Here is a 25,405-nt window from a genome sequence, read left to right on the forward strand (position 1 = left end):
CAAGGAGGAATTCAGCATCCTTCCAATAAATGCCATGTTGTCCTTGGCTCTGAAAGATCTTCCTGCTTTCAGTTAACTTGACAGATGGCTCTTATTTGCACTGCCCCCAGCTGAGGGCTCCAATAACTGGAGGTATCAGAGGACCAAAATCCTGCTGAAAGACCTGAGAAATGTCTTAAACATTTCAGCTAGAATTTCTGCTGGACTCAGAGGCTTCAGCTGTCAAATGAAGATAGGCAGGGAACTGGTGTCACAGTAAGGCTGGACTGGCACTGGTGTGACAGACTAAGTCATGATTAAACCCCACTGGGACATGGTATTGTTCTAGTGATTTCACCAGCTTTGGATCGGAACCATTTGGTGATGAGAAAGGAGCAGGGAAGCACAAATAAACCTTGCACCAACTAAAGCCTTGTTGGGTGGAAATGTCTTCTAAGGTACCTCAGTGCCAGGCTAGTGCCATGGCTTTGCATCATGGAGAAGATGTTGCAGGGAAATTAAATCCATACATAGTTGGGCTTCGAAACTTCAAATCAATTTCTTTCTGTCCTCCTCCAGGACCTTGCCAAGCAGAGCTGTGCTCTGAACTCTGTGCTGGGTTGGGGCTGACAGCACAAAGCTGTCTGAGAGTTGGAAGGGGCAGGCCTGGCTTGGCAGCCCCTTTCCCCCAACATCTGTGGGCACAGTCCCTGCCTGGCACAGCAGGAAGGCAGGCTGGCACAGCTGCCCTCTGGATTTGATCCAAGGCTGAGGATATTAAGGCTGTCTCTGTACTCTCTTCAGGAAATTTAGGATCAAACCAGGTTCACAGCAGAGCCAGGGTTGTGATGCATTGTTGTGCTCCCTGCCCATGCCAGGACACCCCTGGGGTACAGCCTGAACTCCCTGGCAGGAGGTCTGTTCTGCTGCAGAGAAGAAGTGTGCTTCCAGGTGAATTCATCATTTCCTCTTTGTTATTAAAACTCTCTGCAAAGTAAACCACCAAATTCAATAAATGTTTGTTTTATTAGGAAGGTTATTGCCAGTAACACTTGATTTCTTCTGCAGAGGCAGGCGTGGGAATGGTTCACTACAATACTTGCACCACAGGCAGGTTTAAGAATGTTTTCCTTATAAAAGCAGTTGGATGAGATGACAGGTGAGCAAAAGGAATAACAGCTCCTATCAAACGTCTGTACCCAGCCAGCAAACACTGCCTGCAGGCAAAACCTTGTTATCCTGAAGCACGAGATCTCCTTCTCATGAAACACAACTTGTGTTTTTCCTCAGCCCTGTCACACACTCAGGGCTGTTCCTCTCCTTTTCACTCTCCCAGATGAGACAGGGACTGGGGGCAGAGGAGTAGGGAGGAAGCAGAAGGAACAAACAGAGCTGGCAGTGTGAGCAAATGCCATTTTTCTTCAATGGATGCTTCACTTCTCACAGGCTGAGGCACAACATGAGATGATCATGTGCTCTAAGTTGGCTCTTTATTAAAAGAACTAGTTGGAGAAGGACTGCTTTATTAGCCCTGTGGATCCAGAGCAGCCTTCTCCAAACATTTTCCCTCCCATGTATGTCTTTCCCACCATATTCCAAGCACATCTGCAAGTACAACAAATGGGGAACACAGCCACCCCCCAGGATTCTGTCCCTGTACAGGTGCAAATGCACTGCAGCCTCCTGCCAGAGCACCTTGTGGAACCACAGCAGGTGGAGCAAAGCCACTCCTGCCACCCCAGGGGGGCAGCCACAGCAGGAGGTGGCCCCAGGCAGGAGGGCACATCTATCAGATGAGCTGCAGGACACAGGAAAGTCAATAACGTTTATTTGAGCCTGGATCTTTAGTTTTAATAAAGAACAAACCAGAGACAGGAAATTTAGTGTTTTGGGGACCTTTTAGAAGGTGGTATTTGTAAACACTGTGGACAATAGCCTGCAAGATTCCCTAGGAAGCCACAAAGAGGCAAGTGTCACCCTCATCTTGTTTTATGTGTTTGTTGCTAGGAGATAATCAGCTAATCCAGCTCTATCTGGTGAAGTGGGAATGTAGAAGTAGTGCCTTTGCCATGCACTTCAACTGTCAGCTTCATAGGATTTACAGAAAAGGAACTTTTCCTCCTTGGAGCTTTGGAATAGTCATCATTTTATGGAAGGAAGAAGCCTCTGGCTTAAAGGAAAGAAGCTGAAACCAATGACTTACAGTGGTATGTGCTGTGGTCCACCAGGCACCACGTGGGTTAGTGAGGCTGCCAGAGCTTTGAGACAGAGCAGAGAGAAACTCCCTCAGTGGAGATTTGGCACCATCTTTATTTACACATAACACTTAAAAAGGTTGTATTTGGGAGGTGGGGGAACAAGAGGCAGTGGGAGCACACAGCTTGCAGGGAGCTAGCACACGGACCCCACGGACTGAACACCAGAGCCCCAGAGTGATTTGAAAGGAGGGAATCATGCATCGACCTGCCATGCTTTGCCCCCCCTGCCACCCCTTCTCACATCCACTCTGCAGATGTATCCCCAGGAAAAAACAACCTGACCACAACATAAAGGACAAGGAGCTAGTTGCTGGTTAATACCTATCAACCATTACCAGACAAGAGTATTTCAGAGCAGCTGGCAGGGAAGAGACCCAAAGCTCAGCATTTGTTGCCACAGCCAACCCAGTGACCTGACTCAGGAAGAGCACAAGGAGCATAAGCACTGGTCTAGAGATGGGAAAGAGGGATTGCTAAATAGGGGGAGAGTACCTCATGTGTAGGAAAGGGGTGGATCCCAAACATGGCAGAGGCAGTGACCCACAGACACCTTTGTGAGAGGTTAGAAGCACTGGCAGTCCGACACTTGGGAAAACCACAGCTGCTTCCTCTTGGCTGGATGCTCCACCAAAGGCTGCCTTGCCCAAAGAGACCTCTCTGAGGCTTGGAGCAAAAGCAGCAGCTGCTCCCACCACCCTTCAATGTCCTACATAGGAACTCTGTCCCACGTGAGGCAGAACATGCTGCCAAGCCTGGGAACAGTGATGGGAACAGACACTGGGAAACTCCCTATTCTTTTCAGGGCTGAATATTGTCTTTACTGTCAAGGACTTGTGTTTTCTGTATCTCCCTGGTGGGCAGAATCCTGTCCACCTACACACAAAGCTGCAGGAGGCGGCTGATCAGGGGATCTCCCTTCCTCTCACATCTAGGTACCACGCAGGGACCTCAGGGTGGTGATTCAGGGGGGTGATGGTGGGGAGGGAAAGGGCAGGGAGAAGAGGGGTGCTGGGTGGGTGGGTGCCTCGTGGTGCTGCAAGCTCACACCCAGGCCTTGACCTGAGTGTTGCACCCCTGGGCACAGCTGCACAGGCCTCCCTCCTCGTACCAGCGCCACTTCACCCCCTTGTACACAGCCCTGCTGCAGGGCTGGAAGCACATGAGGAGGCGCAGGCGCCTGGCCAGGCTGCAGTAGGTGGCCATGGCCACCACAATGAGAGGGGACATGATGACGAAGCCGAGGATAATGAGGGCAGAGGAGCTGTTGTCATCCAAGATGCTTTTGCAGTAGCGAGCGGATGAATGCAGCACCTGTGGGAAGAGTGAGACAGAGCTTGTCACAGAGCTGGTGGTGGGTAGGAGGGGTGACCAAAGGACCCTGGAGTTCCTGGTGCTTTCCCAGAAAGACAGACCCCTTGCCTTCAGGCTATGCTGTGTGACTGACAGCACATTTTAATCAAGCTTGCAATTATTCCAGCGTCACTGTGAGACCAGGGCACTGGACACTGAGCCTGAAGCAGGAAACCCTCGTCTTGATTAAGTCATCAGAATAGCACAGCTCAGCATTTGACAGGGAGAAATCAAATCAAAAGGCTTCCTGCTGCTACGTGGATGTGGGTGGCACAACAGACTGGGAAGCAGAACAAAGTAAATAAAATACAGCAAGATGTGAGATTCTGCAGAGAGGTTGGTCATCCCTTAGCGACCCGCTGGCTGGAGGCTCTCCAGAGTCCTGCCCTGGAACAGCCCCCTCTGTGTCCTGTCTCTGTGTACACACTGTGCTCACTCCTACCTCCCAGTATCTCTTTGCACTGCAAAATCTGCCAGGAAAGCTCCTTCACCCCGTGGTGCTGCAAAGCATCCAGCACACCAACTGGTCCTGGCTGAGTGGGATTTCAAGCCCTCCTTTCATCCTGGCAGCAGGAGATCTGAATCAAGCCACTCCGCTGTTCTCCATTAACAAATGCTACAGGCAAACCTCGTGTCCCTGAGCTGGCTTCCCTTTTCAAAACACAGCTCATCATACTAAAAAAAATAATAATAAAATAAATCCATCTAATGGATCTGCAGTGCAGAAATTGGCTACTAGGAAGGCACTGAAAAGCAGTAGCCCAGAGACAAAGAACTGTTCTTGTCAAGCTGCATTGCTGCCATCCCTCACTCTGCCTGCTAAAGACAAATGCTTGAGGCTGAGAGTAACATGGTGCTCCCACCTCAGGTGTACTTGGCTGCACTCAAAAACCTTTTGCATCTCTTCAAAGCCCTTGACTGGAGAGCCCTGTGTGTGCAAAGGAGAACCTGAGACTTTCCAAGGTAAAGGTTGAGCAGAGTTTTGGGTCCAATTTGAAGTACTGAAGTATTGGAATATTTATGGCTTTCAAGGACCAGTCTCAGATCACAGGAAGAATTGACTGATGGGCTTTACAGGCAATCTCCTATTAAACCTGCTCTGAAAGCCTCATGCCTCACAGAATCTGCATCCACACTGCACTTGTGGAGACAGACCAGCCATTTTACCAAGGCAACGGCCCCCACTGCACTTTTCCCAAGGAGAATTGATTAGATTATTTCTCATGATGGTTACTCTTCAATAAACCAGAAGTCATTCTACACACTTGCCCCTTTGTATGCAAAAATCCCAACAGCCATGGACTGTAAAAGGAAAAGTGTTGGAACCCACAGTGAAGAAGGGTTTCATGACTTTTCAGGTAGATCAGGACCCCCCTGAGCCACTGTTGCTCTCTCTAGACCCCCCAGAGCCTCCCTCTTCACCCTAAAACATTTCCAGGAGGTGTCAGAGCCCCAGTGGGAATTGCCTGGCCCAGAGGTATGTGATCTCTCAATGAACTGTGCTTCACTCCAACTAGCAGCAGCATTTGTGTCTGCCCTGTTCTACAAAACAATTCCCTTGACAGATGTCTCCCTGTTCATTAGTTTGCAGGATCAGGAAAGGCTTTTCAGTAACAGCAGCTATGAGATGTCATCATTTCGAGGCAATAAAAATCAAAGCCAAAATCCTCAGACCAGCAAATACATCAGTCCTGAGAAAACAATAACAGCACAGTCCCTTTGCCAGGGAGCTTTGAGACAGGCAGCTACGGGACGTCAGCTGAATAATACAATGCAGAGGCTTTGTTGGAAAGTTAAAGCACATTCCCCAGTCAAAGCTATAAATCCTTGCAGCCAACATGCTGTTGTGTCCCAGAGCTTAGAGGCTTCAAGTGAGCAAACTGAGATTCCAGCTACAGAATGAGCACCTTCACCACAGCCCCACAGCTCCTCAGAGTAAATGGCACTGGTACTAAAAGTGCTGCCAAAGAAGCATTTCTCTCAGAGCCCAGTGACATTTTAAACCTGGGAAACCTGGTTTTACCTTTCAGTGAGGCAGAGAGGGCATCTCCTCCTTCAGGGTGTAGTGACACCTTCACAGCTATGCCCCTGCACAGCTCCAGAGAAGTCAGCAGAGCCTTACTGGGTTAAACTGGGCAAATGGCTGACTGTTGCTGCATGGTTGGATCCTGTCCTACCATCCCTGCTAGGATCTGCTCCCTCAGGCAGAGGTCCCACACACTTGGGTGATTAGATTGGAAGCTCAATTTTCATTAAAAAGAAGGGGAAAACCTTTCTTCTTTCAGTATTTCCCAAGTAAATAGATCTGTTTGAGAAGATTTGAATAATCTTCCCTCTAGTTCAGGTCCTGTGGAATGGGGACACCAATAGCATCTATATTTTGAGTCAATTCTCCCTGCTGGGAGAAGGTGCTACAGTGTGTGGGGTTTTTCCCTAAAGTAGGAGGTAAAAGAGCTCTTCCAACTTAGGATAATCAGCAGGAGAAGCCATGTTGAGCAGGTGTAACATTTACTGCTTGTGAGGAAAACAAGAGAACTGCTTTCTCACATCCAGGCTAAGTCTAAGTGATTAAAAAAATATTTATAGAAATAGACCAAGAAGAAATATTTGTAAGTAATAAAACAACGAAATCCAGAGGCCAGGAACCACCTGGAGCAACACAGCCAGAGCCCTTACTGACAAAGCAAGCTCACTTGCTGGTGTGAGAAGCATTTGGGAACACATCTGGGTGTTAGACTGGCATAAGTAGGGGGTTACATATTCTGTTAGACTTTACTAGTTTTATAATTAGTCATTAGGCAGATCAAATATGACAAACACTGTAGAGGGCTTACTGAAATGGGAAGAAACAAGCCCTGTCAGAGCCCGTGTAGGACTTGCATGAATTACAGGGGAGTTCAGGTTGGCAGCTCTTGGTAATAGAGGTCACAGGAAAATGAGAAATATTGTGACATTAAAATGCAAACAGCAGCTCTGCCAAGCCAGGCAGTGTATTCACCTGACCTGTCACAGCTGCTTGTTATTTTCATGGAAATACAATTTTATTGCCCAATGAAGCTTCCATTTCCTGCAGTACTGGAAGAAGGGAGGGGTAAAAATGTGTCCAGCTCATTATCTGTTCTCATGACCACCAGCCTTGTACAGCCAAGAGCCTGGGGGTCAGCATGAATGCCCCTAAACCTGCTCTTGCCAGCCCAGTCTGTGCACACACACCCTCCCCTGTGAAAAAAAATGTATCTAGACACATCCCTTCTGAAAACAAAGCCAAAGCTCAGGGCATCTAGCCTTGCCTTTCCAGCCTCTGCTCCCCATGGGCTAAAATAAAACCCTTAGGGATGGTTGTGCCCTGCAGGGGCTGTCAGCAGGCAAAGGCAGCAAGGCTCACCTACCTGAGAGTGGCACTGGAAGCCAAAGTAAACCACCACAATGGTAGGAAGCAGCACAATGGTGAAGATAACAAACATCAAGAGCAAATTCATGAAGAAGACCAAGGAGTTCATGGTGACTACCAGGAGGGTCCATGCCAGGCAGCACCCGGCACTCCGTGGCTCTCTGGGAAGGAGCTGGTCATCCATGTCATAGGGTGGGAGGCTGGGAAGCATCCGAGACTTATCTGAGAGGTTTTCTGCTCCAAAGTCCTCAGTGTCCTGGCCAGACATTCTTCCAACTAGGTTGCTAATCAACTCAAGCTCTTATCCAAAATGGTTTATTCGCTTGTGGCAACAGACCTGGAAAGTCACTTGCAGAGGCTTTTCCTGACTCTTCCACACATGGAGCAGAACATTTAACCAGAGGTCACACTGGAGCAAGCAAGGAAAGCCCACAGGTTGTTTCCTTTCAGAATGTTTTCCAGTAGTATCCCAAGCTCAGTTTCAAAGTAGATGTGGCTGCTGCAAGTTTAGCAATAGCTATTATTTTGCTTTTGAATCCATAGTACTCCTGAAATTGTGGTTGTTCTTCCTAGGATTATGATCCCAAGAGATCCCAAACAGTTGCTGTCTTAGCTTTGATAGGCTGCTTGGTCCCAGAGAGCACCTGGCTTTAGTATCCTGCTCCACTTTTAAGCACTGCTGTTTGTAAGGTTATCAGGCTTAGGCACTTCCAGACAGCTCCTTGACTTCAAACCATCTTTCCATGCTCTTTACCCTGAACCCAAGCAAATATTCCTGCTCAGCTCTCATCCAGATGAAGTACCCGGTGAAGATAATGAACTGCAGAGGTTTCTCCACCCCCTGCCTTGCTGGAGTCCTTGCCCACACCTTGCAGAGCTGGAAGCAAAGGCTGGAGCAGTGTGTGGTTCCCCTGCTCTCAGCTGCCTGCAGCCACAGGCACTCAGCCACGGGCAGTGTCTCCCTCTCCCAGCTGGCTCTCCGAGCTGTGCATCGCTGCTGTTCACCGAGACTCTGAAGCTGCCTCCTGTGCTGGCCAATCCTTTACATCTGCCTCACCACTCCAGTGATTTAGCACACAGCACCCAAGAGCCACACTCAAACCATACCTTCCCAGGGCAAGACAGCCCCTTTTCAATTGTAATTATTCTGCCTCTGATTAATCTCCTACATTTTGTCTCTAAATTAAAAACCTCAGAGAAATTTATAATAATCACTATATACCTCAGACACCTTCTGGCTCTCTGCAGTCAACACTGGTTTTGTTTGCAGAACATATTGGTATTCTTGTAGTAAAGGCAGAGCAATTATAAAGTATTTAATCTGCCTTATAAAAGTGATGTTACTTCAGAATTTCGGTGTTATCTGCACATTTCAGAGACATTCATATCTGCACAATCATGATACTGCAGGAGGGAGAAAACTTCCTTAAGTCCAGAGGAAAGTGAGGTAGCACAGGTCTTACCAGAAGGCAGAGCTGACCATGGCACAGGCAGGGAAGGAATCCAAGAGTCCTGTGTTGCACTTGATGCTGTTTCTCTCACAAACTTCTGCCCTAGAAAAAAGTTATCAGAAAAATGAGGTTCATACAAGGCTAAATGTAAAGTGATGTTATAACCCAGTGAGGACTAGCTGTCCTCCATTCAACCCTTTTGTTGAAAGTTGTACATTTGGGGTGCCCACTCCCCTGCTGTTGTTGGGTGTTTTGGTACCTTTACCAGCCTTACTGATTTCCCAACCAGCTGCAGTGACATGCAGAGCAGAATTAAAGAGAGTTTTCTCCAGGGACTTGGACAGGCATGCTTAGGAAGCATTTACTGGTGGCCCATCAGAAGAGCTCTACCAGATGCTAAGCTAGGGCTAGAGGACCTGGGCAGCTGCATCCCAGCCCATGGCTTTGCTGTGGAGCTGTTTGTGTATATGAATCAAGGGTGTTCACATCCATGTGCACACACTTCATCCTGCAGACTCTTCGTTTCTGAGCTGCAGCTCTCTCACCATCCCCACCTGGTTTGTTTGTTATTATTTGCTCTTTCTGTTAAGTTCTGTCACAGAACAGTGAAGAACAAAAAAAGAATTGACCTGCCAAGAGAAGGGGAGAGTGCCAGCATTGCCAGCAGCCTGTATCCTGATTTGGTCCAGAAGGAATATGCTGGTAAAGAAAAGCAAATATTAATTTGTAGCACAGATTAAAGTCAACATCTGTCTGTATCAAACTCAGCTGCCTTGGAAGGAGGAGGGCAGGGAAAAGAAGTGTGAAATCTAGGAAGCAATTACTCTCCCTTGGGCAGCAGGCACCAAGAGCTGCTGGTATAGGACTGACCACTGAAGCCCTTTGCCCACCTGCCAGTTTCCCAGCCACAGAGGGGAGTTCTGGACCACCTGAGCCTCCCTCACCAGAGAGAAGTGAGAGCAGAAGCACAGAACTGAGTAGAAGGGGTTGAAGGAGACATCAGCTGAATTTCTCTGTGGGCAACTGCCCTGAGGAATCCTGTTTCCTTCCACTGAAAGATTATTCTTGCATTTGGTTACCCCACCAATGGAGTGCTAAAGAGCACCTAGGGCACTGCAATCCACTGCACACTCTCATCCCAGGGAATAATGCTTTTCCTTGTTTTTCAATCAGAAAAATATCTCTGAAAATTACTCCTTTAAACTGCTTCTAAATTCACTTACCCCACCTCTACACTGTAAATCAAAAAACAATAGACAATTCTCTCCCAAATATTAAGACATTCCTCTTGTTTTTCATTTTCAGGTGTCAAGCACTGAAATATTTTTGCAAGTTGTAGTAACTAATCCAAACGTTTAGCATTGATTTTTGAAAGCATTTCAGCTGGCAGATCAATTTGGTTTTAGCAACACAGTAAATCCCAGAGGCTGCTCTGTTTTCACAGCCACCTTCCTGGGAGAGGGGGAATGAACTGTCAAATTTTTTTAGTAATAAATGCATGAGAGAGAAAGGAAGAAAAGACACACAGAGAAACAATCTTTGGAACAGTGATCAGAGTATGAAAAGTCCATTTTCATCTTGTTCCAGCCTTTTCCTTCAGTGCTCTCTCAGGGTGAATGGCTGCTAGGGGAGAGCACAGGGTAGCAGCCTTCTCTCAAGCTGCAAGATGTGGAATCTCATCACGGGTCCATGCAGATATCCACAGGGAAATAACTACTGAGCCCACCCCACTTCCAGTCATTGCACAGGCCAGTCACGGTGTTAATAAAGCTCAAAATCTGTGCAGGAAACCAGATGGCACTGGATGCAATAAATGTGACAAATGGCATGGATGCCACCAAAGAGCCTCAGCGTTTATGAGGCCTGTTCTGGCAACCACTGATTTAAACCTGCAATACTTTTCCAGCTTGATTTATGCCTTCCAAGTGGAGAAAGGACAAGACAAACACACAGAAAATACCCCAAAACAATAGGAAGTAGAATATGGGTTCACCTTATTCCACCAAAAGATTGTGAACTTGGTGCTGGGCAATTAAAAGTTCCACAAGGAGATGTTCTAACAAGCTACTCCCCATCACCACATGGAGTCTCCTTGTGCCAGTTTTATTCCTTTGTAAATCCAAAGGGATTTTACCATCTGTCAGCAAGGACACGGTGGTGTGGTAAAAAAGCAAAGATGCTGAAGTAGTCATAAAAATGCCATAAATTCTAAACCCAGTGAAACCTTCCAAAGTTCTTTTGTTATAATGAAAATGCATTTTAACCTGTGGGAGGTCTGAAAATTGTATTCTTTAAATTTATTTTCGTTTGGAAAAAACCCACACACATTGTAAGGATTCTTCTAATAACCAAGTGAACTTGGTACCAAACAAACTCCAGTGACAGCAAGAAAGATCCCCCAAGCCTCTAATTCTGTGAAATTTCCACATCCTTCACAAATACCTGCCCATAAATGGGAAAGATTTCTTGGTGATGGTGCAAGATATGGAGCAGTTCCTAAGAGCAGCATCATTGCTTTTGAGATGCTGAAACTGGTGATGATTAAAGATGATCAGACAAAATAACTAGCGCTCTGACAGCAGAGTCACTTGCTGCTAAGGAGTCATTTTTTCCACTGTCTATAGTGACAGCACCATCTTGTGGCTTGCTCATAAATTTTCATTCTACATCTCACAACCTCTTACCCACAGGAGACTAAGACATACTGCTCAGTGTGGACAGACAAGTGTATTGAGGGGCTGGAGTGTGTCCAGAGAAGGGCAAGGGAGCTGGGCAAGGGTGTGGAGCAGAAGGAGAAGGGTCTGGAGCACAAGGAGAAGGGTCTGGAGCACAGGATAAAGTTTGGGGCACAAGGAGAAGGTCTGGAGCACAAGGGGAAGGTTTGGAGCAAAAGGGGAAGGGTCTGGAGCACAAGGGGAAGGGTCTGGAGCACAGGATAAAATTTGGGGCACAAGGAGAATGGTCTGGAGCACAGGATAAAATTTGGGGCACAAGGAGAATGGTCTGGAGCACAAGGAGGAGAGTCTGGAGCATAAGGGAAGGGTCTGGAGCACAAGGGGAAGGGTCTGGAGCACAGGATAAAATTTGGGGCACAAGGAGAAGGGTCTGGAACACAAGGAGAAGGGTCTGGAGCACAAGGGGAAGGGTCTGGAGCACAAGGGGAAGGGTCTGGAGCACAGGATAAAATTTGGGGCACAAGGAGAAGGGTCTGGAACACAAGGAGAAGGGTCTGGAGCACAAGTCTTAAGAGGAGCAGCTGAGGGGTGTCCAGCCTGGCTACAAGGAGGCTGAGGGGAGACCTCCTGGCTCTGCAACTGCCCGAGAGGAGGCTGGAGCCCGTGAGGTCTGTCTCTCCTCCCAAGGAAGAAGCGGTAGAACATGCAGAAGCAGCCTCAAGTTGCTCAGGGGAGGTTTGGATCGGATCTTGGGAATTACTTCTTCCCCAAAGGGTTGCCAGACCCCGGCCCAGGCAGCCCAAGGCCACCGGTGGGCTCCCCATCCCTGCTGGGCTCTCCAGGCGCTGCAGCTGCGGTGCCGAGGGCGGCGGGGCAGCGGTGGGAGGGCTGAACGGAGGCTCCCGCCCCGCAGCTCCCCGCGCGGGCGGAAGGGCCGCGCCCGCCGCGCTCCCCGCCCCGGAAGGCAGCGCGGGGATGGTGGTGCTGAGCGCTCCGCGCTGGCTGCGCAGCCGCCTGACCGACCGCTTCTGGAGGGTGCAGGAGGTGCTCAAGTATGCGCGGGTGAGTGCGGAGGGGAGGCGGGCAGGGCTCCCGGTGTGTGTCCCTGGAAACCTCCCCGCGGGGCCCTGAAGGCAGTTCGGCGTTTTCGGATACCCCTCCACGTGGGTGTCCTGCAACAACGAGCGTTAATTGCAATAAAATGACAGTTAAAACCGCCTGGAGGGAAGAATCAGAGCAGCCGGGGTCTTTAAGGTGGCTGCCAGCCCAAACCGTGTTGTGAGCCAATGAAATGCTGCTCCGTTGTGTGTGGGGGGTTGTTGTTGTTTTTCTTGGAACTGGGCAGAAAAATAACCCCAGGAAACTAACCTTACTCTTCAGGTGCGTTGTGGAAGGTGGAAGAGGCTGCTTCACAACATGGTTTCAGCCTAGGCTGGGGAAGAGTCTTTTGAAAGGGGAGGCTGTGAGATAGTGTGTCTTGCTCTAGTATTCAAGATGGAAAATGCTGACATTAGTGACAGTGTCTTGCTCTCACGGTGCCCAAGCTGCCCTCAGTGCCAGCAGGAGTTCTTTTTTATTCTGACTGTGCAGCTACTTCTTCCTTCTGCATGTTGGTGGCAGCTCCAGTGAAGTGCTTTTTTGGGGCAGCTGCAGTGGTTTTGACATATCAGAGGCTCCTGTCCCATCCCTGTATTCCAAAACTGAGAGAGCACCTCAGGAATGAGGATAAACATGTTGAGTTTTGGGGTTGGCTGAGAGCAGTGAAGATAATTTTGCTGGGACCGCAGCCTGAGGTGAGGTCTGGCTTTGGCTCCCTTCTGCTGGGCTGAAATTTTTCAGCCTGCTCCACCTCTTCAGCCTTTGGTTTTCCAGTAAAGCAGAGTATTTCCATTCTGAGCCAACCGAGGGCTCGGCTGATGTCTGTGAAGTATTTTGTGACCCTTCTCATGGGGAGCCGTGAAATGTAAGACAGAGAATGTTAGTATTACTGGAAGAAGGGTTGTCCAGCCCCAGAAGGTGACTGAACAAGAACATCTTGGTTTTGCTCCAGCATTTCCGTGGGAGGAAGAACCGCTGCTACGCGCTGGCCGTGCGGAGCGTTCGCAGGGCTTTCGTGAAGTCCACAAAGGCCAGGAGGGAGAAGAAGAGGTTCCTCAGGGCGGTAAGGAGCTACGTGGCAGTTGCACACATCAAGAGGGCCGTTTTCTTGGCTCATTTATCTCAGTAATTATCAATTATTGGCTCGTTATCTCAAAATGTTTCACCCGCGAGTGAAAAAATACCAGTGTAAAGCGCAGTCCCTCTGCGGTGTGAAACAGCTCAAATCCTGAAGTTTCACACATGTATGTCTTGCACTGTAGGTCTGAAAACATTGTATTTCCTGAGTCTGAGCAGATCAGCACGACTGAAGGTTTTACTTTTAAGCAATTTTGTCATCAAATGTCTTAATTTTTACACTTTTAGCTCTGGATCACTCGGATTGAAGCAGCTTCTCTTGAACATGGCTTGAAATACCCAGCTTTCATAAGCAATCTCTTCAAGGTAAGGATGGTACTTGAAGAAGAATTACTTGGAAGCAACAAATAAGGTCTTCTGAAGTGCCAGGCACATTAATTTAATTGTTGCTCTGCTCCTTGTTCTGTCCCCAAAACTTGAAGAGCGAGACGTGTAAAATGCTTTTACACTTGTTGCCACTGTGGGCATGAAGTGGCAGGTGCCTTTGCTTCAAGAAATATTAAAATACAAAGCTTGGATTAGCAAAAAAACCCTAAGAAGTCTCTACCCTTTTCACTGGTAGCTTTGTCTTTCAGTCAGCATGGCCCCTGCAGAGAGTTGGTGCCATTGCCCCTTGTTCTTAAACATGCTGGGGAATTGTTTTTAATTCGTTGATGCTGGAACTGTCAAATTAAAACTTGTGTTATCTCAGCTGTGGTCTGAATAAAAAGGTCGTGTTTCTGCTTCTTCAGGTGGTACTGCACATAAATGTACAGCTTATTTCCAAACATTTTATCTGTGCTTCAAATAAATGGAGAACTTCCTAGGTTTTCTGACATGTAGTAACATTTCTGAAATGTGGACACTCCTGCTGGTTACTCCTGCCATACTGTAACCACAAGAATCAGGCACGGCCTAAATCTAACTCATTTTTTCCCCTCAAGATGCCTGTCTCTTTGATTCTTGTCTCAGAGCAATGTTCTTTGTTAAAAAGATTCAAAAGAAGCGAACTGGTTTATGTAACAACTTTCTAAGAATGAGCAGTTAACCATGCAGTATCTACCATTAAGAGTATTTAACCCTGCAGTCTTTCTTTCTCTGCTCCAGGGCAGATTTTAAGATACCAAGCAGCTTGTAGCATAACAAACTTTCACGTGTCTAAGAACTGAAACAAATGCCATGAACTGGCCTTCCATTAAATAAGGCATTCTTCACTTCTTGGGTTCTACTAGACTCTGAGAAAGTCAGTGAACAAATTCTGCAGTTAATGAGACATCCAGGGCTGTGTCTGACAGGAATAGTTCCAACATTGTACACTGTAGAGAAAAGGCAAGTTGCCTGAAGACCTCAGGTGATCATTAAGCGTTGCAGTGTTGTTCCCAGCAGCCCTCAACTAAGTTTTTCCTTACGTTTAGTCCCAGGTGGAGCTGAACAGGAAGATGATTGCTGATTTGGCTATTTATGAGCCGAAGACGTTCAAGTCGCTGGCTGCCCTAGCTCAGAGGAGGAGGCAGGAGGGCTTCCTGGCTGCCCTGGGCGACGGGAAGGAACCCGAGGGGATATTTTCGCGGATCGTGCACCGCTCCTGACACGCAGAGCCTGCAGCGGGAGCTCGGCTCGGGAAGTTAACCCGCTCGCTGTTGCTGCTGCTGCTGCTGCGGCCTTTGTAGCTGGGGAGGAGGATCCGCGGGGGGCGGCTGCGGGAGGGGCGGAGGCGCCGGGTGCTCTGAGGGGAACGCGCCGAGGTGGAACCCAAGCGAGGAGTGGGAAGTGGGCGCGTGTGCGCGCGCTCCCTGCTGTGAATAAAGGCGTTTTTGCCGGGCAGCGGCTCCGTGCGGCGCGGGGCGCGGCGGGGCCCCCTGAGGCGGCGCGGGATCCCCTGAGGCGGCCGTCATGGCGCCGCCGGAAGTCCCGCCCCCCTCGCCGCGTTCGAATTCCCAACCGCTGTGTCACACTCAGCCCCCCCCACACCCCTCCGGTGCCTGACGTCACGGCCGGCCGGCCAATCAGCGGCCGGCGCTCGGGCGCGTCCCGCCAATGGGAGGCGGCGGGCGGGGCGGGGCGGGGCCCGCCGGGACGCGGAGCTGGGCCGGGCGAGGCGGCGGCGCCACAAAATGGCGGCGGGGTCGGGCAGCGCGGCGGCCGTGGCGGCGGGAGCGGGCCCCGCGGGGCCTCAGCCTGCCGGGGCTGCGGCGCTGGGGCCCGGCCCGGCGGGGAGCGGAGCGCCTGTGCCGGGCCCCGGGGCGGTGCTGATCGGGGACCGGCTGTACTCGGGGGTGCTGATCACGCTGGAGAACTGCCTGCTGCCCGAGCACACGCTGCGCTTCACCCCCTCCATGAGCAGCGGCCTCGACCCGGACACCGAGACCGAGCTGCGCGTTACCGGCTGCGAGCTCATCCAGGCGGCCGGTATTTTGCTTCGCCTGCCGCAGGTAGGACGGGGGGGAGGCCTGGCCTGGCCGGGCCGCGGCCCGGGGAGCGAGGCCGGTGCCCGCGCTGCCCGGCGGGGAAGGCTTTGTTCGGCCCGCAGGCGGTGCCCGGGCCGCCATCCGCAGCGGGAGGCGCGGGGAGCTGCCCTGTGCGGCCGGGGCTGGGGCGGCGAGGGCCCCCGGGCCTCCCCGGGCCTTCCCCGGGCCTGCCCGCCCGGCCGGCGCAGGAAGCGGGTGATGCAACCGCCCTCCTGGCGGGGCGGCCCCGGCCCCGGGCCTGGCGGGACCTGCGCTGCTGGGCCCTGTGACCGGGGAGCCTTTTGCTTCCTGGCGAGCTCCAAACCACGGCCGCGTCGTTCTCCGAGTGTAAAACTTTCCAGGCGCCTGGAAGCTGCCGCGTCCCGGCTGCTCCGGCTGTGTTAATAGTCGATGTAAATCGTCATAAGATGGGTTCCCCCCGGACTCCCTGCCAAAGTTTTTCTCGCATACCGTGATAACGTTCGGGCTTACCGGGTTTTAATGTACGTTCTAAAAATAACTTAATTCGCAGCCTGTTTTCATAATTCATAAATCAAGTTGGCCATTTAATATATGTATTTAACCCAGGTACAGCGTTTGTGATGTTGATATTGGGCAACTTAGTTGGCTGCTGAGGCAGTGGTGCTTGTTTGCTTTAGATATCACTGAACTTACTCCTGTACTTACACATAGCTTAGCTGGTCTTCTGGCCCTTAAATCTATTGAAATAACTTTAAGTAGCTGTTTTTACTTGGTGGTAGTTGTGTTAATGCCTGGCCTGTTGTTCTCTTTGCAGGTGGCTATGGCTACAGGACAGGTGCTATTTCAGCGTTTTTTTTATACCAAGTCTTTTGTGAAGCATTCCATGGAGGTAAGGAATATTCAAAGATGTCTATGGGTACAAAAGGTTATTTAATTTTTGCTCTGTTTGGCAAGTTGGGTGTGAGTGAAGTGTTAGTAACTAGCCTGGAGGTTTTGCTCATGATCAAGATGATTTTACAGAGTACTGAGTTTGTCAGGTTTTCTGGGGTGTTTCTGTGTTTTACCACCATTTTCTCTTGTTATCTCTGCTGGAGCTGTTGGAGGTGATCATTTCCTGATCTGAGCAAAACATCAGTGTCTCCTGCTTCTGTTTCAGCACGTGTCAATGGCCTGTGTGCACCTGGCATCCAAAATTGAAGAAGCACCACGAAGGATAAGGGATGTCATCAATGTGTTCCATCGCCTCCGACACATACGGGAGAAAAAGTAAGTGGGGGCTTGGACATCTGGAGTGTTTATTTATGCTGTGTCTTAATTATTGAACTTCATGATGGTGTCATTCCCTGTTCCATAAATCGGGCAACATCTTGAAGAGGTCTGGCAAAGCAGAAAAGTTGAGTTGGCCTGTTTTATGAAGTAAACATTTTTGGTGTTATCAGTAGTGATGCCTGGTGTTTTCACACAAATGCAGTTTAACCTGCCTGTGAGTGTTTGAGGTTAAGAGTATCTTCAGAATGTGAAACTGTCTTGCAGAAAACCTGTGCCTCTAATACTGGATCAAGAATATGTGAACTTGAAGAATCAAATAATTAAGGCAGAACGGAGAGTGTTAAAGGAGTTGGGATTTTGTGTTCATGTAAAGCACCCTCACAAGGTTTGTACTGCATAAGTTGACTTTGTAATCAGTCTTAATCCTGTGCTATAAATGCTCTCAGACTGCTTACGTGCATGGCAGCTGTGCAGTGTCCAGGACTTGACTAGAAATGAGACAGTTTTCAATGTTGAAGTATCACATGTCAGGTTGGGGTGGTATTTGGAGGATGTGACCACTGCAAATGTTTAAGTTGCTGCTTTAGTACCCTCAGCATTATGCCTTTAGTAGCCAAGTGTGGTAAAAGAACCTCCTTCTGCTCCAGTGGAACTTGGGATCTTGCTCTTTTCTTCCTCTGAAAACTAGTGCTGTCTTAAGGTCTTTTTAAGCCTACTTGACTTTCAGAACTCGCCAGTTAACAGCACCCCAGAGAACTGTTGTTTGTTAATTGGTATGAATTTTTGCTAGTAGAGTAGTCTTTTTACCTGCATCCTTGTTTTCCTTTCAAGCCTAAGAAAAAAACACAACTAGAGCTGAACGAGCCAGTGACACGCAATGTTAGAGCTGTTCTCTGCAAACACTGTTACACTCTGTTACTGCTCATTGCAGCTAGCAATATTTTCTCCCAAGTCACAGCTAAAAAGGAGTCGTGAATTGTGTAGGAGCTCTTCCTAGCTTGGGAAGAGTTGGAAGAGGAGACCTCTAGATGAATAGCATGATGGCTGAGCTGAGAAGACGGAGAGCTAGGAAGGTCAGCTCTGAGTGTCAGCTCATACCAACCTCATATCAAGCTGTGTGGATAAGCATTGGGGGAGTTGCCAACACACTCTCATGGGGAGTGTTTTAGGTCTTGAAAGAGAGGAGCAGATGCCTCATGGATGTCCCTCTGAAATGAACAGGTGGCTCTCAAGCTTCTTGATAATAACCCAATAACCCGTATCTTCCAGATAATCGTTATGTACCTTCAGGTATTAGAATGTGAACGTAACCAACACCTGGTCCAGACCTCATGGTAAGTTGATTTTCTTTGTTGTAAGAGACCAGCAGGGGCAGTAGCAGAAATATGTCACTTGAGGCACTCTGGGCAGCATTGCTCAGAAATGATTGTGGGCCACACCAGACAGCTCCAGTGTTTCTTGGCGTGCCCCAAACTACTCCCCAAATGTTGATCGGCCTCTTAAGTCAGAGGCACAGTTTTAATGGTAAGGTAGCTTTCCACCCTGACTTCTCACTTCCCTCCTCTCTGCTTTCACTTTTCAGCTGAAGGGATAATGTTGAGTGGGTTGTAGAGTTTTCTTGGGGTTTTTTTGTTCTTTAGAGAAAATTATGTGTAGTTAAAGTCTGTTACCAGTGCTGGGAAGTGGCTTTTCCCAGGGCTTGAGCTGGATTACAGGTGCATCAAAAACTCAGCACAGATAAATGGCTTTTATCTGTATGGATAATGCAAGGTGTCAGCTTCTAAGACTGGATAAACTCAATGTTTTCATGTTTGCCAAGAAATGTCCTCTGCCTTGTTGCTCTCACTGAAATAAAGATTTGCTTGGGGATGGGAAGCTTAGGTAAAATTCCAGGTCATAAACTTAAAAAAGTAGTAGTGCTTTTAAACAGTAACGCTTTTTAACAAGACTGTGGTTTAAAAAGATCCAAAGATCATATTTCTGCTGACTGAACTGTCTGGTACTGTGACCTGTGTGTAGAGAACCAGTTTTGACTTTTCTTTTCTGTACTCTTTTAATCAAAGGGTAGCCTCTGAGGGTAAGTGACTAAGACTTCTCCTCTGCTGCCCAAGCCTATGGTGCAGGGATAGCTGCCGTCTTCAGTCAAACCAAAGCAGGCTCTACCAAGAGAAGGCTGCTCTAGACAGGTGGTATATACATGATAGTATAGTAACTGGCCAACTGCTTCTTCTGCTTTTTGTTTTTATCATGCATTTTGACTGTTGGATATTTTATAACCTGATTGTTGATGTTCTGAAATGCTTTTCATGTTCTATTGCTCTAACTGTTAAAATTATGTGTTTTTATCTGATAGAGTAAATTAAGGTGGGATTTAAGTCTTAAAGGGATGAATTAACACAACAAAACCTGGTATCTAGTTTCCATTTGTAAACTTGTTTAAAACATTTGAGTAGATATGTGAAGCTTCGAGTCAAATCTAATCCTTAGGACATAGAGAAACTTCCCAGTACCATTGCATGAAGTACTCAAATGTGAGTTCTGGATTACTCATTACCAGTTTTCTGCTTGTTATGGAAGGAGGGGTAAGTGACAAAGAGGGAGGAAATTACCCCAACTGGGAGATGGTTCAGGTGTTAAAATAACACGTTTGTGTACTGATGCTTGTTGCTTCCAGTACTGAAAACTGGTGGATATCCAGTATAACTGGTTTTTGAAATGTGCGTTTTTACAACATTACTTTTTTCTTAAAATATTGTGACAAGGATTCATTTCCTCACTGTCTGATTCTGAGCCCACAGGGAAAAGAGGCAGAGTCCAAACTTGAAAGTGGGTGTGATTTTTAATTTGGCAGATGAGACAAAGGCTTTAAGACTTCCAGACGTTTGAAGTACCACTTTTGTTTAGCCCTTCTTTTACCAAAAGGTTTGTGCTGTCTGTCTAGTGAAGTAAGAGAAGCAGGTGTTGAATTTCCTTCCTGCCAGAAGCACAGTGATGTTCAGCACTGCTTCTCTGGGGCAGCAGTTCCTGTTCCCAGTAACAGGAGCATGAGGCAACTGGGACAGGTGGGAGTTTGGTGCCCCTGGGGTTCAAGTTCCCTTTGTCCTTTGCAAACTGTTTACAAGTGGCTGTGGGCTCTGTTTTGGATGTCTGGGGGTCAGTGAATCCTTGTGTGCTGGGTACCCACGTGGGTAATGACTACTCTCAGGAATTATATTACTTTGAGGAGTTTCTGTTGTGTCTGGTTTTAGCTTTTCCCCAGCTGATACTTTGCTTGACATACATGCTCAAAAAATCTAGATGTTTTTTAAACATATCAGCTTGACAGATTCAAAGGAAGTTGCTTTGTATATTTGAGATTTAAACTAATGCTTAAGTGTACTGACTGGAATATGTGCAATATTTTACAGTTTTCTCATTCTGTGAATGTTCATTTTAAGCAACCTTACTGAAATGGGACAATTTGGAAACCGTATTTCATGTGCCAAAGAGGAGATCTGCCTGAATACTGAGTATTCTCCTGAATTGATGTTCGCAAACACCCTGATTTCTTCTATGGCTGCTTTTTGCATCACAAGGAATTCTGTTTTGGATGGAAAATCATGCTTCCAAAGGAAAAGAGACCCCTTCAGTCACCAGTGGAAGTTGCTGCATGCTGAAGTGGATTGCATTGTTGTGGGAGAACTGCTACAGGAGCTGCAGCTTTCAGCAAGCCATTTGGGTTCAGCCCTTTTGCAGAGAAACATATGAACCTAACAGTCTAAAACTGAGTCCTTCAGATGATATTGTATGTTGTGGTGGTGACAATAACTTGTCTGTTGCATGAGAGCAGGCCAGCAGAGATCCAGAAGGAAAAGTGAAGTTAAAATTGGTTCTCATTTCACAGCTGAATTTTCAGCAGTCAGTCATACTTAATTTGTGCCTCACATCCCTCCCCTTGAGGGGTGATTTTTTTTTTTTTAGTAAAATTATTCAGCTTTTAATTTAAATTTACAGGAGTAAAGTAGAGTAACTGCAGAAAGAAATAGTCCTTAGAGAAGTAAAAAGAAAACAAAACCCCCAGACACCTTAGCAGTGCCCTGTAACTTGGCTGATACCCTGTCTTTCAGGAATTACATGAATGACAGCCTGAGAACAGATGTCTTTGTGAGGTTCCAGCCAGAAAGCATTGCCTGTGCATGTATTTACCTGGCAGCCAGGACACTGGAGGTGAGCATACAGTTCCATTCATTACAACTTGGGGAGGTCTTTAAATAGAAGCAGAAACCTGAGCATGTCTTTTCCCTCTCAGATTCCACTTCCTAATCGTCCGCACTGGTTTTTGCTCTTTGGAGCCACAGAGGAAGAGATTCAAGAAATCTGCTTAAAAATTTTGCAACTCTATACTCGGAAAAAGGTTTGCTTCTTTGTGTTGTTTTTTTTTTTTTTTCATATTGTGAGCCTTAATTAAAGGCTGCTGCTTAGAACTTGAGTTGGAAAACCTGATCCTGTTTGGAACTGGCCTGGTACATTAAGTGGAACAGCACAGTAGTTACAGAGTCTTGAGTCTCTTTAGATTATTATTCCCCCCCTGTAAGTGAGTAAGCAGAAATCTAGTTTACTAAGTTCTGTCATAAGCAGAGCTCCTTTGTTCCCAGGTGGATTTATCTGATCTGGAAAGTAAAATAGAAAAGAAGAAATTGGCTATTGAAGAGGCAAAAGCACAAGCTAAAGGTCTAGTACCTGAGGGAGTCCCAAGTTTGGACAACACATCAGGATTTTCCCCTGTACCAAAAAATGGTAAGTGGTCAATAGCTTGTTTATCATAATTCTGTCTTGTCTTAAATTAATATTTACCCTTTTGGGATGCATATGTAGAGTAGTTAGGTGTCTTTGTTGTTGTGTGTGTTTGTTTGTTTTTTTAAGCTGGCTTCCAGCAACTATTCAAATGTCAGAGTTTGAATGGCATTGTGACTGTGATTTCTTCAAACAGATGAAGGCTAAAATCAAATTAGTCTAAAATTAAGGCTAGATTAAATTTAAATAGTACTGGGACTGGCTTCTATGTGGTTTTGGCAATAAACTCAAACAAATACTTGCAATTGGCATGTAATGCTAAAGAGGTATGAAAGGGTAGGTGTGATTAACTGCTGCCTTTTGGGAACTGGAGATCTGGGTGTGGGTGGTGGTTGTGTGTGCCTGGGCTGTGCAGAGACACTGACACTGGGGGGAGGCCTCGGTCCTCCCAGGCACTGCCCACCCGTGGCTGGAAGGTAACACAGGCTTGTTCTTCTAGAGTCTCCAAAAGAGGTTAAAGGAAATAAACCTTCACCACTACCTGTTCAGGCAATGAAGAATGCTAAAAGGAAAACAGAGGGAGCCAAGAGAACGAGTTCAAATAGCCCAGTAAACGGGTAAGGCTTTCAGAAAAAAAGCAGCTGCTTTTTTTTTTCCCCTCTTTCCTGCTAGAAGCACAATGAGTGTGTTGTCTCTGGCAGGGTTCAGAAGGGAAGGGAGAGCAGGAGTCGCAGTGGAAGTCGAGATCAAAGTTATTCCAGATCTCCATCCAGATCTGCATCCCCAAAGCACAGGTATGTTCTGTGTGAAAGGAGGCTGTGCTGTGAGAAGCTCCCAGGCTGAAATCCCTACAGCAGCCAGGGGTGATCGGGTCTGGGACACAGGATCAGGTTCCATGGGATGCTGAACCATGAGGTGCAGAACGAAGTGCTTGCCCTCAAGCTGTGCTTGCACACCTTGGCTCTGGGAGTGAGAAGGCTGTGTCTGTCTGGGGCTCTGTGTGCTGTGCCTAGATTCAGGCACTCCCAGCGTGCAGAGGAATTCCATTTCGTACTTGGAAACGATGACGGTTCCTCTCCTGTTTCTCCCTTCCCCCAGGAAGAGCGAAAGCTACTCCACGTCGAGCGGCTCCAAGTCCCACAGCCGCTCCCGCAGCCGCAGCGACTCCCCTCCCAGGCAGTTCAACCACGGCTCGAGCTACAAACCTTCCAAGGTGAGGAGCTACAAGAAGTCCAAGGACTACAAATACTCGGCGCACAAGGCGCGGAAATCCCGCAGCAGGAGCTCGTCCCGGTCCCGCAGCCGATCCCGGGAGCGCTCCGACCACTCGGGGAAGTACAAGAAGAAGAGTCACTACTACAGGACTCACAGGCACGAGCGGTCGCGCTCCTATGAGCGGGCAGGTCACCGCTACGAGCGGGAGCACCCTGGCCACAGCAGGCACAGGCGGTGAATAAAGCCGGGCTCTTTCCTTTGGAGTGGGAGCAGCTGCAGCTCTTTCCCATTTGGCCTTTGCAATATAGGGTTACCCTGGCTTGTAAACCACCCAGCTTCAGTTCTGTCCCTTCCGCTGGCAGGTCTGTTGTTCTCTTGAGCCCAAAGGAAGGATGCTGACAAGGAAGGACTTGGTCCCGTCGGTGTCTTGGTGGCTGTTTTGCTGGTGTCACCTCTGAACGCTGCAGAGCTTGGCTCTGGGCGCTCCTGGGGCTGCTCTGCAGTGCTGTGTGTGCCCGGGTGCAGTGCAGTGGTGTGTGGGACCCTGCCAGCAGGACCCCCCTGGCTCCCTGGTTGGGATGCTGCGCTGGGCAGCCCTCCCCTGGGGAGCTGGAAGGCTCGAGACAGTTCACAAAACCCCTTGGAGTGGCTTGGTGCTAACAGCTGTCTTTTCATACTGACTCAATTATGTTGTACAAATGTAAGGTGACTTTTTTTAGACCTGTTGCCTATATTAGGTTCTATATGTGTATATATATTTTGCAGTGTTACAGTGCAGTATGAGGACATGGCCTTACTAGCCTTTACACTTTATCCACAATGTAAATAAGCATTTGTTTAATACAGCTGGAAGATCTCTACAGAAAATTCAAAACTTGAATTCTATCAAAAGACTTGTGTAGAAAATTCTGATAAATGTGAAAGTATTTAGCTCTGTGTATTGAGAGTAGTATATTTTTATCTGTGCAATGCTGTGTGCAGGCCACCAGCTCATAAGACATTTCCTATCCATTTTAAGTGGTTTGAAATTCTTTACTCAGGATCTTTTGACACTCTAAGGAATTAGTAGTTTGTCAATCTGCATGCTTGTTGGAGAACAGAGCATTTAAAAAAATAATAGAAAAAAAAAACAACAAAACAACCAACCCACAGCCCAGTAGTATCAGTTCTAGTGGTATATCTGAGCTGTTACTCTCATGCTCCCTAATTTCATTAAAGTATTTGATTTTCTATTCATTTACTTGATAGTAGTTTCTTATGAGCTGTACCACTGTGCCCAGCCATAAGGACAGAGTGCTGGGTGAAGGGGTTGTCAGACTGTAGGGGATTTAAGGTTGAGGTGTTGGAGCCTGGAGATGAGCTCAGTGATGTCCTGTGTCAAAAGGGGCTGGTACCTCAGTCTTCCTACTCAAACCACTGCCTGCTGCTTCTGTCCACTCAGGAAAAAAAGAGCCATGAGGTTTTTTGTGGTCAGCCTTGTAGGTGTCTCAGTGTGACAGTGAATCTTCTAACGCTTTTAAGCCCAGACTAGTTTCTTGGGGCAGTTTCCTTCATTTATAATGCAGAGGTGAAGCAGCTGAAGGGATTAGCAGTCGAGCTTCCTCTAGTCTACCAGTTACATGAAATAACTGATCCATTCATGTATTAACAACCTGATGTAACAATGTGGTCTAAAGAGTTCTCATTTTGAGTCCGATTCTTCCTCCTGGATATGACTTGGGGCAAGTCAGCCTCAAATCTCTGCTCACTGATTCCAGTTCTAAAAGGCAAGTCAAGATTTTCCCCAATTCCTTCATTCTCTGGAATTGCCTCTTGCCCAGTTCCTGAGGTAAGCAGTGTGTGGGGAGGCAGATTGTGCAGCTGCAGCCTCCCCTTGAAAGCCTTGCAGAAGGAATTGCCTTCACCTGGGTCTCAGTCCTGCCAGCTACAGCCAGGACCTTCCTCCAGTGCACATGGTGTGGACGAGGATGCAGGTTAAGTCCCAAGCTGGGTGCACTTTCCTGCATGAAGACAGTGTCACTTGGCATAAAAATCAGCATCTGTTCTTCTGTACAGTGCTGAATAAATGGCAGTTTGCTTTCTAGTACATTGTAACAGATCTGGAGAGGAAAAAACAAGGGGGAAAAGTGGGTATATTTTTGCATTGAAGTGGTTTGGTTCCAAAACAAAAGGGATTATATCACAGGATGAAAAGACTCCCTGCTCTAAAGAGAACAATCTGTCTTCACAAGCTAAAAGCCCAGTGCAGATCATTACACAGTGTCTTGGCAGTGAGGTGGGGTTGGGAGGAGATGCTTGGAGTAGCTAGAGGGAGTGTAAGAGCTGCTGAAATGGGGGGTGGGGGTGGTTTGGTGGGAGTAGGTGCACCCCTGTCATGGAGGTGTGCCTGTTCTCACACTTG

The 25,405-nt window shown here is 47.9% G+C and overlaps 3 protein-coding genes across 6 annotated transcripts; 2 read left to right on the plus strand and 1 right to left on the minus strand.

Annotated features, from left to right (window-relative positions):
- Positions 1-1,744: 1,744 nt before the first annotated feature.
- TMEM88B (transmembrane protein 88B) lies at positions 1,745-8,392 on the minus strand. Its single transcript, XM_051637194.1, has 2 exons — positions 6,977-8,392; positions 1,745-3,548 (listed from the first exon to the last, which is right to left on the minus strand). The coding sequence occupies exons 1-2, from the start codon at positions 7,244-7,246 to the stop codon at positions 3,279-3,281; spliced, it is 540 nt and encodes a 179-aa protein (XP_051493154.1). The 5' UTR covers positions 7,247-8,392; the 3' UTR covers positions 1,745-3,278.
- A 3,663-nt stretch (positions 8,393-12,055) lies between these two features.
- Positions 12,056-15,142, plus strand: MRPL20 (mitochondrial ribosomal protein L20). Its single transcript, XM_051637195.1, has 4 exons — positions 12,056-12,166; positions 13,155-13,265; positions 13,568-13,645; positions 14,734-15,142. Exons 1-4 carry the CDS (start codon positions 12,080-12,082, stop codon positions 14,905-14,907), a joined length of 450 nt encoding a protein of 149 aa, XP_051493155.1. The 5' UTR covers positions 12,056-12,079; the 3' UTR covers positions 14,908-15,142.
- Positions 15,143-15,215: 73 nt separating this feature from the next.
- Positions 15,216-24,244, plus strand: CCNL2 (cyclin L2). 4 transcript variants are annotated; one of them, XM_051637190.1, is made up of 11 exons: positions 15,216-15,750; positions 16,562-16,636; positions 16,904-17,013; positions 17,281-17,401; positions 18,286-18,350; positions 21,123-21,222; positions 21,305-21,409; positions 21,651-21,792; positions 22,289-22,406; positions 22,491-22,583; positions 22,888-24,244. In XM_051637190.1, the coding sequence occupies exons 1-11, from the start codon at positions 15,433-15,435 to the stop codon at positions 23,240-23,242; spliced, it is 1,602 nt and encodes a 533-aa protein (XP_051493150.1). In that variant the 5' UTR covers positions 15,216-15,432; the 3' UTR covers positions 23,243-24,244. The 4 variants fall into 4 exon arrangements, with proteins under 4 accessions (XP_051493150.1, XP_051493151.1, XP_051493152.1 ...); XM_051637191.1 differs by lacking the exon at positions 15,216-15,750 and adding an exon at positions 16,168-16,268; XM_051637192.1 differs by lacking the exons at positions 15,216-15,750; positions 16,562-16,636; positions 16,904-17,013; positions 17,281-17,401; positions 18,286-18,350 and adding an exon at positions 18,357-20,800.
- Positions 24,245-25,405: the final 1,161 nt, after the last annotated feature.

This window comes from Apus apus, chromosome 20 (genome assembly GCF_020740795.1).
Source record: "Apus apus isolate bApuApu2 chromosome 20, bApuApu2.pri.cur, whole genome shotgun sequence".
NCBI classification, from domain to species: domain Eukaryota; kingdom Metazoa; phylum Chordata; class Aves; order Apodiformes; family Apodidae; genus Apus; species Apus apus.